A 20,275-nucleotide genomic window follows, 5' to 3' on the forward strand; every position below is an offset into this window, starting at 1 on the left:
TCTAAACAGTCCCATATCCCTTAAAGAAATAGAAGCAGTCATTAATAGTCTCCCAACTAAAAAAAGCCCAGGACCAGATGGGTTTAGTGCAGAGTTCTATCAGACCTTCAAAGAAGATCTAATCCCAGTTCTTCAAAAACTATTCCACAAAATAGAAACAATAGGTACTCTACCCAACTCATTCTATGAAGCCACAATTACTCTGATACCTAAACCACAAAAAGACCCAACAAAGATAGAGAACTTCAGACCAATTTCCCTTATGAATATAGATGCAAAAATACTCAACAAAAATCTCGCTAACCGAATCCAAGAACACATCAAAACAATCATCCATCCTGACCAAGTAGGTTTCATCCCATGGATGCAAGGATGGTACAATATACGGAAATCCATCAATGTAATCCAGTATATAAACAAACTCAAAGACAAAAACCACATGATCATCTTGTTAGATGCTGAGAAAGCATTTGACAAAATCCAACACCCATTCATAATAAAAGTCTTGGAAAGATCAGGAATTGAAGGCCCATACCTAACAATGATAAAAGCAATCCACAGCAAACCAGTAGCCAACTTCAAAGTAAATGTTGAGAAGCTGGAAGAAATCCCACTAAAATCAGGGACTAGACAAGGCTGGCCACTCTCTCCCTACCTATTCAACATTGTACTTGAAGTCCTAGCCAGAGCAATTAGACAACAAAAGGAGATCAAGTGGATACAAATTGGAAAAGAGGAAGTCAAAATATCACTTTTTGCAGATGATATGATAGTATACATAAGTGACCCTAAAAAATCCACTAGAGAACTCTTAAGCCTGATAAACAGCTTCAATGAAGTAGCTGGATATAAAATTAACTCAAGTCAAGGGCCTTTCTGTACACAAAGAATAAACAGGCTGAGAAAGAAATTAGGGAAACAACACCCTTCTCAATAGCCACAAAAAATATAAAATACCTTGGCATGACTCTAACTAAGGAAGTGAAAGATCTGTATGAGAAGAACTTCAAGCCTCTGAAGAAAGAAATTAAAGAAGATCTCAGAAGATGGAAAGATCTCATGCTCATGGATTGGCAGCATCAACATGGTAAAAATAGCTATCTTGCCAAAAGCAATCTACAGATTCAATGCAATCCCCATCAAAATTCCAACTCAATTCTTCAAGGAGTTAGAAAGGGCAATTTGGAAATTTATCTGGAACAACAAAAAACCTAGGATAGCAAAAACTCTTCTCAAGGATAAAAGAACCTTTGGTGGAATCACCATGCCTGTCATAAAGCTGTACTACAGAGCAATTGTGATAAAAAAACTGCATGGTACTGGTATAATGACAGACAAGTAGAACAATGGAACAGAATTGAAGACCCTTCGATGAACCCACACACCTATGGTCACTTGATCTTCAACAAGGGAGCAAAAACCATCCAGTGGAAAAAAGACAGCTTTTTCAACAAATGGTGCTTGCACAACTGGCAGTAATCATGTAGACGAATGGGAATTGATCCATTCCTATCTCCTTTTACTCAGTTCAAGTCTAAGTGGATTAAGGAACTCCACATAAAACCAGAGACAGTGAAACTGAAAGAGGAAAATTACTGGACACCTGAACTCTTCAACTCAGAGTCCTCCTACCCTTCCCATCTAGAGATTGTTCCCGGAACACTCCTGAACTTCTTACCCCAGAGTACATTCCTGAACTCTTCACCCCAGAGTCCGACCCCCTCCCAATTGAAAACTGTTCCAAAAACATTTTTTAGATAAGGGTCTCCTGGAACAAACCTAGTCCTACCCCTCCTAACTGAGGACTGTTCCAAGAACATTTTTGAGATAAGGGCCTCCTGGTACTACCCCAGAATGTTCCAATAGATCGGGTACATTGCCAAAATATAGGACACGACCCCTTGGTGATGTAAAACTTGTACTTTTCCCCTGGCTTTTTTCTATAAAAGCCTGTAAAAATTTGGGCCCGGTGTCGATTCTCCTCTACACCATGCTGGGTGTATGAGTTTCTACCCCAGAGCTCTGGTTTATGTGCTTTTTATGTGCTTTCTTGTTGTTGCTTTATTAAATCTTACTCTCTACATCTTAAGTTCGGTCTCAGTGTCTTCTTGGGTGCGCGGCTGTCCCGAGGCTTGAGTGAGTGTCTGCCCTCCGGGGGTCTTTCAAAACTTATAGAGGAGAAAGTAGGGAAAAGACTCAAAGATATGGGCACTGGGGAAAAATTCCTGAATAGAACAGCAGTTGCTTATGCTGTAAGATCTACAATCGATAAATGGGACCTCATAAAGTTGCAAAGCTTCTGCAAGGCAAAAGACACCGTCAATAAGACAAAAAGACCAAAACAGATTGGGAAAGGATCTTTACCTCTCCTAAATCAGATAGGGGACTATTATCCAATATATATAAAGAACTTAAGAAGGTGGACTCCAGAAAATCAAAGAACCCCATTAAAAAATGGGGCTCAGAACTAAACAAAGAATTCTCACCTGAGGATTATCGAATGGCAGAGAAGCACCTGAAACACTGTTCACCATCCTTAATCATCAGGGAAATACAACTCAAAACAACACTGAGATTCCACCTCACACCAGTCAGAATGGCTAAGATCAAAAATTCAGGTGACAGCAGATGCTGGCAAGGATATGGAGAAAGAGGAACACTCCTCCATTGCTGGTGGGATTGCAAGCTTGAACAACCACTCTGGAAATCAGTCTGGCAGTTCCTCAGAAAATTGGACATAATACTACCAGAGGATCCCGCAATACCTCTCCTGGGCATATATCCAGAAGATGTTCCAACCAGTAAGAAGGACACATGCTCCACTATGTTCATAGCAGCCTTATTTATAATACCCAGAAGCTGGAAAGAATCCAGATGCCCCTCAACAGAGGAATGGATACAGAAAATGTGTTAATTTACAATGAAGTACTACTCAGATCTTAAAAGGGATGAATTTATGAAATTCCTATGCAAATGGATGGACCTGGAGGGCATCATCCTGAGTGAGGTAAAACAATCACAAAGGAACCCACACAATATATACTCACTGATAAGTGGATATTAGCCCAAAAACTTAGGATACCCAAGATACAAGATACAACTTGATAAACGCATGAAACTCAAGAAGAACGAAGACCAAAGTGTGGACACTGTGCCCCTTCTTGGAATTGGGAACAAAACACCCGTGGAAGGAGTTAAAGAGATAAAGTTTGGAGCCATGACAAAAGGATGGACCATCTAAAGTCTGCCATATTGAGGGATCCATCCCATAATCAGCTTCCAAAAGCTGACACCATTGCATACACTAGCAAGATTTTGCTGAAAGGACCCAGATATAGCTGTCTCTTGTGGGACAATGCCGGGGCCTAGCAAACACAGAAGTGGATGCTCACAGTCAGCTATTTGATGGATATCAGGGCCCCCAATGGAGGAGCTAGATAAAGTACCCAAAGAGCTAAAGGGATCCGCAACCGTATAGGTTGAACAACATTATGAACTAACCAGTACTCCAGAGCTCTTGACTCTAGCTGCATATGTATCAAACGATGGCCTAGTTGGCCATTACTGGAAAGAGAGGCCCATTGGTCTTGCAAACTTTATATGCTGTAGTACAGGGGAACCCCTGGGCCAAAAAGTGGGAGTGGGTGAGTAGGGGAGTGGGGGAGGAGTATATTGGGGACTTTTTGGATAGCATTGGAAAAGTAAATGAGGAAAATACCTAATAAAAATATTAAATAAACAAAAACAAACAAACAAACAAACAAACAAACAAAAAAGGAATAGGTACTGGGGAGGGAAGCCCAGGTTGTACAGGTCCCATAGGTACCATAGTCTCATTAACTTTTCTTAAATCTTATAATAATTTCCATTTACCAGTTTTTTCTTTTTAATGATTTTTTAATTAGGTATTTTCCTCATTTACATTTCCAATGCTATCCCAAACGTCCCCCAAACCCTCCCCCCCTCCCCTACCCACCCACACCCTCTTTTTGGCCCTGGCATTACCCTGTACTGGGGCATATAAAATTTGCATGTCCAGTGAGACCCTCTTTCCAGTAATGGCCGACTAGGCCATCTTTTGATAAATATGCAGCTAGAGTCAGGAGCCCCAGGGTACTGGTTAATTCATAATGTTGTTCCACCTATAGGGTTGCAGATCCCTTTAGCTCCTTGGGTACTTTCTCTAGCTCCACCATTGGGGACCCTGTGATCCATCCAAGAGCTGACTGTGAGCATCCACTTCTGTGTTTGTTAGGCCCTGGCATAGTCTCACAAAGACAGCTGTATGAGAGTCCTTTCAGCAAAATCTTGCTAGTGTATTGAGTGCAGTAAGAGTATAGAGACTGATTATAGGATGGATCCCTGGATATGGCAGTCTCTAGATGGTCCATCCTTTTGTCTCAGCTCCAAAGTTTGTCTCTGTAGCTCCTTCCATGGGTGTTTTGTTCCCAATTCTAAGAAGGGGCAACATGCCCACACTTTGGTCTTCGTTCTTCTTGAGTTTCATGTGTTTTGCAAATTGTATCTTATATCTTGGGTATTCTAAGAAGCTGGGCTAATATCCACTTATCAGTGAGTACTTTGAGTACTGATATCATTTGAGTTCTTTTGTGATTGGGTAACCTCACTCAGGATGATGCCCTCCAGGTCCATCCATTTGCATAGGAATTTCATAAATTCATTCCTTTTAATAGCTGAGTAGTACTCCATTGTGTAAATGTACAACATTTTTTGTATCTATTCCTTGTTGCGGGGCATCAGGTTCCTTTCCAGCTTCTGGCTATTATAAATAAGGCTGCTATGAACATAGTAGAGCATGTGTCTTTCTTACTACTTGAAACATCTTCTGTATATATGTCCAGGAGTGGTATGGCAGGATCCTCCAGTAGTACTATGTCCAATTTCCTGAGGAACTGCCATACTGATTTCCAGAGTGGTTGTAAAAGCGTGCAATCCCACCAACAATGGAGGAGTGTTTCTCTTAATCCACATCCTTACCATCATCTGCTGTCACCTGAATTTTTGATCTTAGCCATTCTGACTGGTGTGAGATGGAATCGCAGGGTTGTTTTGATTTGCATTTCCCTAATGATTAAGGATGCTGATCATTTTTTCAAGTACTTCTCAGCCATTCGGTATTCGTCAAGTGAGAATTCTTTGTTTATCTCTGAGCCTCATTTTTTTAATGGGGTTATTTGATTTCCTGGAGTCCACCTTCTTGAGTTCTTTATATATATTGGATATTAGTCCCCTATGTGATTTAGGATAGGTAAAGATCCTTTCCCAGTCTGCTGGTGGCTTGTTTTTTGGTTTTTTGTTTTGTTTTGTTTTGTTTTGTTTTGTTTTTTTGCCTTATTGATGGTGTTTTTTGCCTTATAGAAGCTTTGCAGTTTCATGAGGTCCCATTTGTCAATTCTCAATCTTACAGAACAAGCCATTGCTGTTCTATTTAGGATTTTTTCCCTTGTACCCATATCTTCAAGGTTTTTGCCCCCTTTCCCCTTTATAAGTTTCAGTGTCTCTGGTTTTATGTGGAGTTCCATGATCCACTTAGATTTTACCTTAGTACAAGGAGATAGGAATGGATCAATTCGCATTCTTCTACATGATAACCACCAGTTGTGCCAGTATCATTTGTTGAAAATGCTGTCTTGTTCCACTGGATGGTTTTAGCTCCCTTGTCAAAGTTCAAGTGACCATAGGTGTGTGGGTTCATTTCTGGGTCTTCAATTCAATTCCATTGGTCTACTTGTCTGCAGTACCATGCAGTTTTTGTTTTTTGTTTTTTTTGTTTTTTTTTTTTTTATCACAATTGCTTTATAGAAAAGCTTTAGGTCAGGCATCGTTATTCCACCAGAGGTTCTTTTATCCTTGAGAAGAATTTTTGTTGTCCTAGTTTTTTTGTTATTCCAGATGAATTTGCAGGTTGCCCTTTCAAATTCAGTGAAGAATTGAGTTGAAATTTTGATGGGGATTGCATTGAATATATAGATTGCTTTAGGCAAGATAGCCATTTTTACTATATTGATCCTGCCAATCTATGAGCATGGGATATCTTTCCATCTTCTGAGATCTTCTTTAACTTCTTTCTTCAGAGGCTTAAAGTCCTTTTCATACAGATCTTTCACTTCCCTAGTTAGAGTCACACCAACGTATTTTATATTATTTGTGACTATTGTGAAGGGTGTTATTTCCCTAATTTCTTTCTTTGCCTGTTTATCCTTTGTGTAGAGAAAGGCCATTGACTTGTTTGAGTTAATTTTATATCGAGCTACTTCACCGAAGCTGTTTATCAGGTTTAGGAATTCTCTGGTGGAATTTTTAGGGTCACTTATATATACTATCATATCTGCAAAAAATGACATTTTGACTTCTTCCTTTCTGATTTGTATCCCCTTGATCTCCTTTTGTTGTCGAATTGCTCTGGCTAGGACTTCAAGTACAATGTTGAATAGATAGGGAGAAAGTGGCCAGCCTTGTCTGGTCCCTGATTTTAGTGGGATTGCTTCCAGCTTCTCACCATTTACTTTGATGTTGGCTACTGGTTTTCTGTAGATTTCTTTTATCATGTTTGGTATGGTCCTTGAATTCATGAACTTTTCAAGACTTTGATCATAAATGGGTATTGGAATTTGTCGAATGCTTTCTCTGCATCTAAGGAGATGATCATGTGGTATTTGTCTTTGAGTTTGATTATATGATGGATGACATTGATGGATTTCTGTATATTAAACCATTCCTGCATCCTTGGAATAACACCTACTTGGTTAGGATGGATGATTGTTTTAATGTGTTCTTGGAATCGGTTAGCGAGAATTTTTTTGAGTATCTTTGCATCGATATTCATAAGGGAAATTGGTTTGATGTTCTCTATCTTTGTTGGATCTCTGTGGTTTAGGTATCAGAGTAATTGTGGCTTCATAGAATGAGTTAGGTAGATACCTTCTACTTCTATTTTGTGGAATAGTTTGTGAAGAACTGGAATTAGATCTTCTTTGAAGGTCTGATAGAACTCTGCCCTAAACCCATCTGGTCCTGGGCTTTTTTTGGCTGGGAGACTATTAATGAATGCTTCTATTTCTTTAGGGCATATGGGACTATGTATATCATTAACTTGATCCTGATTTAAATTTGGTCCATGGTATCTTTCTAGATATTTGTTCATTTCGTCCAGGTTTTCCACTTTTGTTGAGTATAGCCTTTTTGGAAGGATCTAATGGTGTTTTGGATTTCTTCAGTATCTGTTGTTATGTCTCCCTTTTCATTTCTGGTTTTGTTAATTAGAAAGCTATCCCTGTGCCCTCTAGTGAGACTGGCTAAAGGTTTATCTATCTTGTTGATTTTCTCAAAGAACCAGCTCCTCATTTGGTTGATTCTTTGAATAGTTCTTCTTGTTTCCACTTGCTTGATTTCACCCCTGAGTTTGATTATTTCCTCCTGTCTACTCCTCTTGAGTGAATTTGCTTCCTTTTTTTCTAGAGCTTTTAGGTGTGTTGTCAAGCTGCTAGTGTGTGCTCTCTCTAGTTTCTTTATAGGAGCACTCAGAGCTATGAGTTTCCCTCCAAAAAATGCTTTCATTGTGTCCCATAATTTTGGGTAAGTTGTGGCTTCATTTTCATTAAACTCTAAAAAGTCTTTTATTTCTTTCTTTATTCCTTCCTTGACCAAGTTAGCATTGAGGAAATGTTATTCATTTTCCACGTGAATGTTGGCTTTCCATTATTTATGTTGTTATTGAAGATCAGCCTTAGTCCATGGTGATCTGATAGGATGCATGGGATAATTTCAATATTTTTGTATCTGTTTAGGCCTGTTTTGTGACCAATTAAATTTTGGAGAAGGTACAATGAGGTGCTGAGAAGAAGGTATATCCTTTTGTTTTAGGATAAAATGTTCTGTAGTTATCTGTTAAGTCCATTTGCTTCATAACTTCTGTTAGTTTCACTGTATCCCTATTTAGTTTCTGTTTCCACAATCTGTCCATTGATGAAAGTGTTCTGATGAAGTCTCCCACTATTATTTTGTGAAGTACAATGTGTGATTTGAGCTTTACTAACGTTTCTTTAATGAATGTGGCTGTCCTTGCATTTGGAACATAGATATTCAGAATTGAGAGTTCATCTTGGAGGATTTTTACCTTTGATGAGTTGAAATGTCCCTCCTTGTATTTTTTGATAACTTTGGGTCGGAAGTCGATTTTACTCGATATTGGAATGGTTACTCCAGCTTGTTTCTTCAGACCATGTGCTTGGAAAATTGTTTTCCAGCCTTTCACTCTGAGGTAGTGTCTGTCTTTTTCCCTGAGATGGGTTTCCTGTAAGAAGCAGAATGTTGGGTCCTGTTTGTGTAGCCAGTCTGTTTGTCTCCGTATTTTTATTGGGAAATTGAGTCCAGTGATATTAAGTGATATTAAGGAAAAGTAATTGTTGCTTCCTATTATTTTTGTGGTTAGAATTGAAATTCTGTTCTTTTGGCTGTATTCTTTTTGGTTTGTTGTTGGATTACTATTTGCTTTTTCTAGGACGTGGTTTCTGTCCTTGTATTGGTTTCTTTTCAGTTATTATCATTTGAAGTGCTGGATTCTTGGAAAGATAATGTGTGGAGTTGGTTTTGTGGTGGAATGCTTTGGTTTCTCCATCTATGGTAATTGAGAGTTTTGCTGGGTATAGTAGCCTGTACTGACACTGTGTTTACTTAGTGTCTGTATAACAACTGTCCAGGATCTTCTGGCTTTCATAGTCTCTGGTGAAAAATCTTGTGTAATTCGGATAGGCCTGCGTTTATATGTTACTTGACCTTTTTCCCTTACTGCTTTTAATATTCTCTCTTTATTTAGTGCATTTGTTGTTCTGATTATTATGTGTCAGGAGGAATTTCTTTTCTACTCCAGTGTATTTGAAATTCTGTAGCCTTCTTGTATGTTCATGGGCATGTCATTCTTTAGGTTTGTGAAATTTTCTTCTATAATTTTTTTGAAGATATTTGCTGGCCCTTTAAGTTGAAAACCTTCATTCTCATATTCTCCTATTATCTGTAGGTTTGGTCTTCTCATTGTGTCCTGGATTTCCTGGATGTTTTGAGTTAGGATCTTTTTGCATTTTGTATTTTTTTTTGATTGTTGTGCCGATGTTCTCTATGAAATCTTCTGCACCTGTGATTCTCTCTCCTTTCTCTTGTATTCTGTTGCTGAGGCTCAAATCTATGGTTCCAGATTTCTTTCCTAGGGTTTCTATCTCCAGCTTTGCCTCACTTTGTCGTTTCTTTATTGTGTCTATTTCCCTTTTTATGTCTTGGATGGTTTTATTCAATTCCATCACCTGTTTGGCCGTGTTTTCCTGCAATTCTTTAAGGGATTTTTGTGCTTCCTCTTTAATGTCTTCTACCTCTTTAGCACTGTTCTCCTTATTTATTTAAGTGAGTTATTAAAGTCCTTCTTGATGTCCTCTACCATCATCTTGAGATATGCTTTTAAATCCAGGACTACCTTTTCAGGTGTCCTGGGGTGCCCAGGACTTGGTGTGGTAGCAGTGATATGTTCTGATGATGTTGAGTGGTCTTGGTTTCTGTTAGTAAGATTCTTACGTTTGCCTTTTCCCATCTGGTAATCTCTAGAGTTATTTGTTATAGTTGTCTCTGGTTAGAGCTTGCTCCTCAGGTGATTCTCTTAGCCTCTATCACTAGACTTTGGAGTCTAGCTCTCTCCTGAGTTTCAGTGTTCAGAGTACTCTCCACAGGCAAACTCTCCTCTTGTAGGGAAGATGCCCAGATATCTGGTGTTTGAACCTGCCTCCTGGCAGTAGTTGTGATCCACTCACTAGAGGTCCTAAGATCCGGTGGAGATTCCTGTGGTGACCTTGTACCCAAGGTGCCCCGGTGCTGGCGTGAACAGGAAGTAACTTGTGACTCTGATCAGGCCGGGTTTTCTACTTCCCTAATTACTGCAGTCTCAGGTCCCACGTGATTTGATTGGAGCAGAAGCTGTGTTCCACTCACCAGAGGTCTTGAGATCCGGAGGAGGGTCCTGTGGGGACCTAGTGGGTGTCCTCAGACTCTAAGCCCAAGGTACCCCAGTGCTGTCATGGACAGGAAGGGCTATTTTTTCTTGATAATGAAATTTGGTTTATTCCAAGGGGACTGAGATTCTACTAGATGTCCTGCTTCTAGTTGCTCCTATACTAGCAAAGAAGTGGCTTCTTTCTTTTCTTTAAGTAAAGACCACTGATGTTCCCACATTGGAATATCATTAAGCCATTGAATTTTATAGGCGTGGGATGCAGGCAAGATAGTGGCCACTACTGAAAATACTCCAAACCTCTTGTGTTAGAGTGAGGTTTAGGATCTTCAAAAGTCTTAATTCCTTGTCCCTTCTTTTTTATTCCATGACCAGACAGAGGTCCCTGTTTGAATGTCTGCTTAGTCACCATCTCATTAGAACTATATATTATAACGCCCTCCTGTGACAAGAGATCTCTGCCCCATAGAGTTACAGGCAAATTTGACATAACATACAGCTGAATTTTTCCTGCTTTTCCTTCCCCAGCTCTCCAGGTGAGCAGTTTGGAACTTCATTTTGCGTTACCAGCATAACCAATTCCTTGAAGGTGAGTTAGTGTATCCGTCAAAGGCCAGTTTGAGGGCCAGTCCTGTCTTCTAATGATTTTTACATCGGCTCCAGTATCTATTAATCCTTCAAAGCTTTATCCTTCAAATGTCAATTTAAAGTTAGGTCTCTGGTTAGTAATAGATTGAACCCATTTCACACCAGAGGAGTCATTAAAACCACTTTGTCCTCTCTCATTCTTAATAAATCTGGACAGTGTTGGATATAGTGGAATTAAAACGAGTTGAGCAATTCCTTGATTAGCGTTTACAGTTATAACACCATGAGGGGAAGCAGCTATGATTTTAATTTCACCCTCATAATCATTATTTATAATACCTGGATAAAACTTCAGGCCTTTTACAATCCTGACCAAGTAGGCTTTATTCTAGGAATGCAGGGATGGTTTAATATACTGAAATCCATCAACATAATCCATTATATAAACAAAATCAAAGACAAAAACCACATGATCACCTCGTTAGGTGCTGCAAAAGCATTTGACAATATCCAATATCCATTCATGATAAAGTCTTGGTAATATCAGGAATTGGAGGCCCATATCTAAACATGATAAAAGCAATGTACAGCAAACCAGTAGCCAACATCAAAGTAAATGGTGAGAAGCTGGAAGCAATCCCACTAAAATCAGGGACTAGATAAGGCTGCCCACTTTCTTGATACCTATTAAACATAATAATTGAAGTCCTAGCCAGAGAAATTCGACAACAATAGAAAATTAACGGGATACAAATTAGAAAATGAAGAAGTCAAAATGTCACTTTTTGCAGATTATATTATAGTATATATAAGTGACCCTAAAAATTTCACCAGAGAACTCCTAAACCTGATAAACAACTTAGGTGAAGTAGCTGGATATAAAATTAACTCAAACAAGTCAATGGCCTTTCTCTACACAAAGGATAAACAGGCAAAGAAAGAAATTAGGGAAACAACACCCTTCACAATAGTCACAAATAATGTAAAATACCTTGATGTGACTCTACCTAAGGAAGTGAAAGATCTGTATGATAAGAACTTCAAGTCTCTGAAGAAAGAAATTAAAGAAGATCTCAGAAGTTGGAAAGTACTCCCTGCTCATGGATTGGCAGGATCAATACAGTAAAAATGGATATCTGAGAAAAAGCAATCTACATATTCAATGCAATCCCCATCAAAATACGAACTCAATTGTATAAATAATTGAAATGGGCAATCTGCAAATTCATCTGGAAGAAGAAAAAAACCTAGGATAGCAAAAATTCTTCTCAAAGATAAAAGAACCTCTGGTGGAATAACCATGCCTGACCTAAAGCTGTACTACAGAGCAAATGTGATAAAAAGTGCATGGTACTGGCATAAGACAGACAAGTAGACCAACGGAATAGAATTGAAGACCCAGAAATGAACCCACACACCTATGGTCACTTTATCTTTGACAAGGGAGCTAAAACCATCCAGTGGAAAAAAGACAGCATTTTCAACAAATGGTGCTGGCACAACTGGCAGTAATCATGTAGACGAATGCGAATTGATCCATTCCTATCTCCTTGTACTCAGGTCAAATCTAAGTTGATTAAGGAACTCCACATAAAACCAGCGACACTGAAACTTATAGAGGAAAAAGTAGGGAAAAGCCTCAAAGATATAGGCACAAGGAAAAAATTCCTGAATAGAACAGCAATGGCTTGTGCTGTAAAATCAAGAATCAACAAATGGGTCCTCATAAAATTACAGAGCCTCTGTAAGGCAAAAGACACCGTCAATAAGACAAAAAGGCCACCAACAGCTTGGGAAAGGTTATTTACATATCATAAATCAGATAGGGGACTACTATGCAATATATATAAAGAACTCAAGAAGGTGAACTCCGGAAAATCAAATAACCCCATTAAAAAATGGGACTCAGAGCTAAACAAAGAATTCTCACCTGAGGAATACCGAATGGCTGAGAAGCACCTGAAAAGATGTTCAGCATCCTTAATCATCAGGGAAATGCAAATCAAAACAACCCTGAGATTCTACCTCACACCAGTCTGAATGGCTAAGATCAAAAATTCAGGTGACAGAAGATGCTGGCAAGGATTTGGAGAAAGAGGAACATTGTTCCAGTGTTGGTGGGATTGCAAGCTTGTACAACCACTCTGGAAATGAGTTTGGCGATTCCTCAGTAAATTGGACATAACATTACTGGAGGATCCCACAATACCTCTCCTGGGCATATATCCAGAAGATGTTCCAACTGGTAAGAAAGACACAAGCTCCACTATGTTCATAGTAGACTTATTTATAATAGCCAGAAGCTGGAAAGGACCCAGTTGTCCCTCCACAGAGGAATGAATACAGAAAATGTGGTACATTTACACAATGGAGTACTACTCAGCTATTAAAAAGAATGAATTTATGAAATTCCTATGCAAATGGACGGACCTGGAGGGCATCATCCTGAGTAAGGTAACCCAATCCAAAAGAACTCATGTGAAATGTACTCACAGATAAGTGGGTATTAGCCCAGAAACTTAGAATACCCAAGATAAAAGATACAATTTACAAAACACATGAAACTCATGAAGAACAAAGACCGAAGTGTGGACAGTTTGACCCTACATAGATTCGGGAATAAAACACCCATGGAAGGAGTTACAGAGACAAAATTTGGAGCTAAGATGAAAGGATGGACCATCTAGAGACTGCCATACTGGGGGATCCATCTCAATATCAAACTCCAAACACTGACACCATTGCATAGACTAGCAAGATTTTGCTGAAAGGACCCAGATATAGCTGTCTCTTATGGGGCTATGCTGGGGCCTAGCAAATACATAAGTGGATGCTCACAGTCAACTATTGGATGGATTACAGTGCCCCCAATGGTGGAGCTAGAAAAAGTACCTAGGCAATGATTGTGACAGTTACAGCCATCTATGTTTTATAATTTCAACATCTTTAAGCATCCCTGATATGTTTATACAGCTTATTTGGCCTCAGGTATATTTTGAAATATATGTATATACAAATATGCATGTAACAATTATTAACAAAAAGGAGGCAACAAATTTGAAAGAGAGAAATGAAGCATATATTGAAGGTTTGGAAAGAGCAAAGACAAGGTAAAAATGATATAATTATATTATAATTACAAAAATGAAAGAAAAAATAAGTACCTGCCTATAATATAGACATATATAATTGAAAGTAAGGGTAGAACCTGAAATGGCATGTAAAATAGTGATAAACACGCATCTTCATAGCATAAAATCAAGTACTCAAGTACATGACTGTTGAATGAATCAAACCAAAATTCTTCTTACAGATATTAACTGAAAAAAAAAATAGAAATTTTACCTGATACTTCATATAGAAAACATGATTCTCTACAAAGCACATTAATCATTCAATAAAATTGCATATATCAAACTTCATACTGTCTCATTTAATTGAAAATGTGCTTTGGTTTTCTAATATTTCTACAACCTGAAAATCAAGAGTTACAGTTAAGATTCTCCCTGAGATAGGTAGGGTTATACTTTTCCCAGAATATTCACTTTTTCCTTTCTCTTCTACATGAGTATTAATAGATCCTTAGAGACTTGAATAGCTTAATGGATGATTATTGGCTCTGTGAATTGAGCCTCAAACTCATAAATACTTACTCTGTGTTTCTGCTAAAGATTTTAGCAGATCTGATCCAGAATAACTTACTTGCATGATTTCTTCTCTCAAATTCATCAGCTGCTTGAGAAGGGTCATGATTTATTGTCTTCCTTCCAGTCCTGAACTCAGAACCTGGGCCATCATCACACACACATGCCGAGTGTAAAATGGTATCAGTCACTTTTGGTCATCTTTGAATGGAAATAATTACAGCCTTAGTAAGCTCTAATCTATGTAAGAAACAAATGATAGACAGCAGTGCTTTTATTGTTGGCAACAGAAAGGTAAAGATATGTGGTATGGGGTAATCAAAGACAAAATACATCAATAACCTAAGTTTTATGACATTGTGCAATTAGGTTTATTTTATTAGTTAAACATGTGTTTATTAATTAGTTAATATGAGAGCTCTTATACTGTTTAGTTTTTTACCCATTAAGATTTTAACTTATTAAGAACATTTTCAACCATAAAATGAAAGTGATATCTTTCTGAACTCTCTGCTATTGATTAAAAATATCATTAACTTGAATATATGAAGAATGTAGAGATGAAAATGATCATAAGGACAAAATATCAAGAACCAGTGATTGGGGCATTGTACAACACATGTGAATATATTATTTATCAAACTGAGATAGGAATATTTAGTTTAAGATCAGTATAGTATCTTGAAATTTGAAGGCAAAGCTTCTACATACCCAGAAATTGTAGGAAAATAAGAGACAAAAATGTGTGAATAGAGAAACATTTACCCAGGGTTCCAAATATCAAATCATGTATTTCATTGAACTTGTACCTTTATATATGTCAAACTATTTCTCTATAAAATATATTAATGCATTTTCATCATGTTAATTTGAGATAAGAAGTATACTTTATGTAACTTAATATGATTTTTTAATTTTTGAGATTTAAATTTAATTCCAATATTTCTCCCTGGTTTTTCTTCCCTCCAAAGACTCACAAAAAGCCCTCCTAGTTCCCCTTCAGATTAAAGAGCATAATTTTCATTAATGATTGTTGCATATATATACATATATATTCCTAAACATTTCCTGTTCACTTTCTTATATTGTTATTTCTATGAATGTTTGTATGGTTTATTATTCTTTATGTAATTTTTAAAATGCATTGCATTCTAACAGTGTGATAGCAGTTTGAATGCCGATGGTCAGATTACATCCCCTGGATAAACAAGAGCCATCTATTCTATCAATTGAACCTTAAATTTCTCTTCATCCTAATCTCTAAAAAACTCCTAGTCATTTTATTTTCTACTCTGTGTCACTAATATAACATGTAGTAGAGCTGTATGTGCCTTTGTCCTTTCAGCTAAAGTAAGAATGGCCCTCAGATAGGATGAAGAAGGAGCAGTCAATCAGAATGTTAAAACCTAATAACACAAACCAAGTCTGTAGCATGTCCTCATTTGTTAATTTACCTACACTGTTTACTGCAGCATGCAGCATTTATTCTTGACACCTTCTCCAACATACACACACAAACTTCAATGCAAGAGAAACATTAAAATCACAGTTATAGGTTCTATACTGAGGAAATAGAAAGCTGTTAGAGGGATGTGAATAGATGACTCACTGGGTGAGATATTTGTTGTACACAATGAGGATATGAGTTTAAATACCAGCATCCATACAAGGGCATGGTGGGGTGTTTCTGTAACCTTCACACTGTGTGAGTAGGATTTCACTATCAGCTAATGTAATCCATGTAAGATCTAGGATCAGTCAGATCAGGATCAATATATGCCTTAAAATATAAGATGGACCTTAAGAAAATTTAATCTCTTACCAACTCAAATTTTTCACATGTGGACACACATTTTCATCACTGCAATAGAAATGTCTGAATTTACTTTGAAATTTCTAATTAAATCTCAAAACATATGCCAAAAGAGGGTGTAGGCTCCCATGCTGTTGGAGTTACAGGCTGTTGTCAACTACCTGATGTGAGTGGTGGGAACAAAACTTTGGTCCCCTTTAAGAGAAGGAAGAGGATTTTAGCTGCTGATCCAACTCTCCATGCCTGATTTTAGCTTGTGTACTCAAAATATAAATCCATGAAATAATCTTATGCACTTTTAAAAGGTTAAATATACATAACTTCTTCATAGATTTCTTTCATTAGAATGATATTTTCTGGAGGCAATATCAGTAAAAGGCATGTTCTTCTTTGTATGTAAATTTTTGTTAAAGTTATTTTTACTGTTTATTGAGTAATTATTTGAAATATTTTTCTTTTCTATTATGCTTTTTCCTATTACCATATATTATAGTCACAGATGCCATTTTAGAATGGGTTGTAAGAGTTTGCCACAACTGAGAAATGTAACTAAATTTAACTTTTGTCTATTTTGGGATTATTATCACAGTTTGCAAGACAGAAAATCTTTATTAAAAATTTTGTTTGGAGGTCACAGTTTTGTAACCTACATGTTCAATCTATACAGCACTGGCTTTGATGATGGTGTCTTTGTGAATAGCTGAAATACAAATGTATTGGAAAGAAAGTGATAATATATTATAAGAGAAATTGAGGGGGGTTAGAATCTCTTAATATCTACCCGGGCATATCTTGATTAATGTACTGTTCACAAGACTTCTCTTCTCCTTTATGTCTTGATTACCTAGTCTTGTCTTGTCTTGTATTCTCTTCTCTTCTCTTCTTTCTCTTTCTCTTTCATTCTTTCTCCCTCTCTTTTTCCTTCTCTTTCTCTTCTCTTCTCTTCTTTCTCTTTCTCTTTCTCTTTTTCTCATTCTTTCTCCCTCTCTTTCTCCTTCTCTTTCTCTTCTCTTCTCTTCTCTTCTCTTCTCTTCTCTTCTCTTCTCTTCTCTTCTCTTCTCTTCTCTTCTCCTCTCCTCTCCTCTCCTCTCCTCTCCTCTCCTCTCCTCTCCTCTCCTCTCCTCTCCACTCCTTTCTTCTCCTCTCTTCCCTTCTCTTCTAGTCTTCATTCCCTTCTTCTGCTATCTTCCCATCTCTTTCTTTCTTCCTTCCTTCCTTCCTTCCTTCCTTTCTTCCTTCCTTAATTTCTCCTTTTATATTTTACTATTTCCCCTAACTTTCTCTACCATGTTTTCTGATGGGAACAAATTTAGATTATTGCATATAACTGACAAGAGCTGTACCACTTATTTCTATTCAAATCATGAATTTCCCCTCTTCAATGTTTCAAGTATTTATCAAACAGAAAACAAAGCTCTTAGCCACAGAACCTTTTCCTGAGTAAATAGGTAATTTCTAAAAAAGAACAATTCTTATGTATGAATGGTTCTTAAGAATTGCTGGTTTACAAACATATAGGCATGTAGACACTTACTTCTATACTGCTTAGTTCTCTACAATGGTCTTTTTTTTTTTTTTCTTTTCAAAAGATGTCCTAGCCTTATGGAACCATATAATTCAACAGGAAACTTGGAATTCATTCTCCTTGGACTCTCAGAGGAACCCGAACAGCAGCTCATCTTATTTGCACTGTTCCTGCTCATATACCTGCTCACTATGCTTGGAAATGTTCTCATCATCTTGGCCATCAGCTCTGATTCCCACCTGCACAACCCAATGTACTTCTTCCTCTACAACCTTTCATTGTCTGACATGGGCTTCAGCAGCACCACCATCCCAAAAATGCTCCTAAACTTATATACCCATAACATATCCATAACTTATGCTGAATGCCTAACTCAGGTATATTTCTTTATTCTTTTTGCGTGTATGGACAGCTTTCTACTGGTAATTATGGCATATGACAGATGGGCGGCCATTCGTCACCCTTTACACTACCAAGTCATTCTGAATCCTCGTCTGTGTAGAAATTTGGTTGTAATGTCATTTTGTATCAGTCTCATTGATTCACAGGTGCACTGCTTTATGGTGACACAACTAATATTTTGTACTAACATAGAAATCCCTCATTTCTTCTGTGATGTTCCAGAACTTGTAAAACATGCTTGTTCTAACACTACTATCAACGACATAGTCATGTTTCTTTTAGGCATCATTCTTGGTTTTCTCCCTGCCTTAGGAATATTTTACTCCTACTATAAAATTACTTCTTCTATTTTTAGAGTTCCATCACTGTTTGGGAAATATAAAGCCTTCTCTACCTGTGGATCTCACATGTCAGTTGTTTGCCTATTTTATGGAACAGGTACAGGTGTGTACCTTAGTTCAACAGTTTCTAGTTCTTCCAGGGAAAGTATGGTGGCTTCGGTAATGTATACAATGGTGGTTCCTATGATGAACCCCTTCCTTTTCAGCCTGAGGAACAGGGAGATCAAGAAAGCCCTCTGGAAAATTGTCCATCAGATAACATAATTTAACTACCTGCATGATCCCTTAATATATAGATTTTTTAACTGAGCCACATAACTCATTGTGGTGGCCTTTAAAATGAAGCAGTTATAAATATTGCTGACCATAAGAGATCAAAAATTAATTTATACATATAGGAAATCAAGGTCAATCTTGCTGCACTTGTCTAAATTACATGTTGTAGTTTCACTATGTCCTGATGTCTGAACATATAACATCATAAGCTGGCACTGCATATGTTTTTACACGCCAAAAAATGCATCCAGAAATAGTATAACTTGGTTTGGGTTTAACTGTTTTGAATTGCTATGCTTTTACCATATGTAAAAATGAAAACATAATGATTTAATTACAGAAGTAAACACTGTCAATTTTTTTTAACATAGTTTACCATCATGTAAATATGAAACTTACATATATTAGACTTCTGTGCAAAATAGTTTAATTTTAAAATTTGATATTTGTGTTGCTGACTTGAGTTTCATATAACAGCTATTTGTGCTACATAGCTTCTTGGGAAGGGGGACCTACTCCACTTTGATTATGGGGCCATTGATAGCATTTTCCAGCTATAGCGTTAGCACTAAATTTGAGGACATATGTGAAACAGCAATTGGACTGAATGGATTAGGTGACAAGAAGACATGAAATTGGGTGGAGAACATGTAATGAAGTATGGAGGGAGAATTGTTGGGGATAAAGTAGGAATAAGTGATTAATATGCTTATATTTTTTATATACATTTATGAACTCAAATTTTAAGGAAATATTTAAATCACTTAAAGAATTTTAACTTCATATTAAGACTGAATATGTAATAATTTCGGAAATAGTCTTGAATAAACTCTGGGCATTTTTTGCTATGTATTTATGTAACTCATATTACCCTGCAGTGATGTGTATTTTCTCAAAATATTAAATAATCTAAGAGAACATCGAACTTACATATTTTGATGGATAATATCATGGTCATAGTATTATCTTCATCAAAAGTGAAAACCTTACATCTAAATAATAAATATACAAATCACATTATTTTTAAATAGTGCATGGTGAAGATTGTTATTGTTATTCTCTAGAATTAAATGCATTCTATGTGATATTTGATTACATAAAAACATTTTAAGTAACACTGTCAGGAACTTTGAACCTGACGCCTTAGTCTTTATTATCATTCCTACTTTCCCATCATCTTCCCACTAGTTGACCTTCTACAAAGTAATATTTTTCTTAATTGATTAAAAAACAATATATATAATATTTGCTTTGTCCACTCCTCTGTTGGAGACCTAGATTGATTTCATAGTTTAGATATGAACAGTGCTGCAAAAAAACATTTGTACAAATATTTCCATGATATATCAAATTGGAGTCCTGTGGATAAATGCCCAGAAATAATATAGATAAGATAAATTAGATTTAGTTATTTGAGAGGTATTTATACTGATTTCTATTATATAGCTAATTTTTCTTATTTGAAGTATGTAATTCAAATTTTAAAAGTTTGAAAGAAAGGCTCAACAAGAGATTGTGTAAACAGGAGGTGAAACTATCCAGGCTTAAAGCAAGGTAGAGTATTTGGATCACTCATTCACTGGACATGTCACACCTTCCCCCAAGATTCTCAAGAGTGCAAACCATATGGAAACTCTTGAATACTATTGTTGTGCCCTATTTTTAAGCCCTAAA

General features: G+C 37.0%; 1 protein-coding gene across 1 annotated transcript; it reads left to right on the top strand.

The window, feature by feature from the left end:
- The first annotated feature begins 17,632 nt into the window (after window positions 1-17,632).
- Window positions 17,633-18,589, top strand: LOC147001973 (olfactory receptor 7E178-like). Its single transcript, XM_085828241.1, has one exon. It carries the CDS (start codon window positions 17,660-17,662, stop codon window positions 18,587-18,589), a length of 930 nt encoding a protein of 309 aa, XP_085684367.1. The 5' UTR covers window positions 17,633-17,659.
- The last annotated feature ends 1,686 nt before the right edge of the window (window positions 18,590-20,275 follow it).

Source organism: Mus caroli, unplaced genomic scaffold (genome assembly GCF_978045245.1).
Source record: "Mus caroli unplaced genomic scaffold, Mus_caroli_1 scaffold_11, whole genome shotgun sequence".
Classification (NCBI taxonomy): Eukaryota; Metazoa; Chordata; class Mammalia; order Rodentia; family Muridae; genus Mus; species Mus caroli.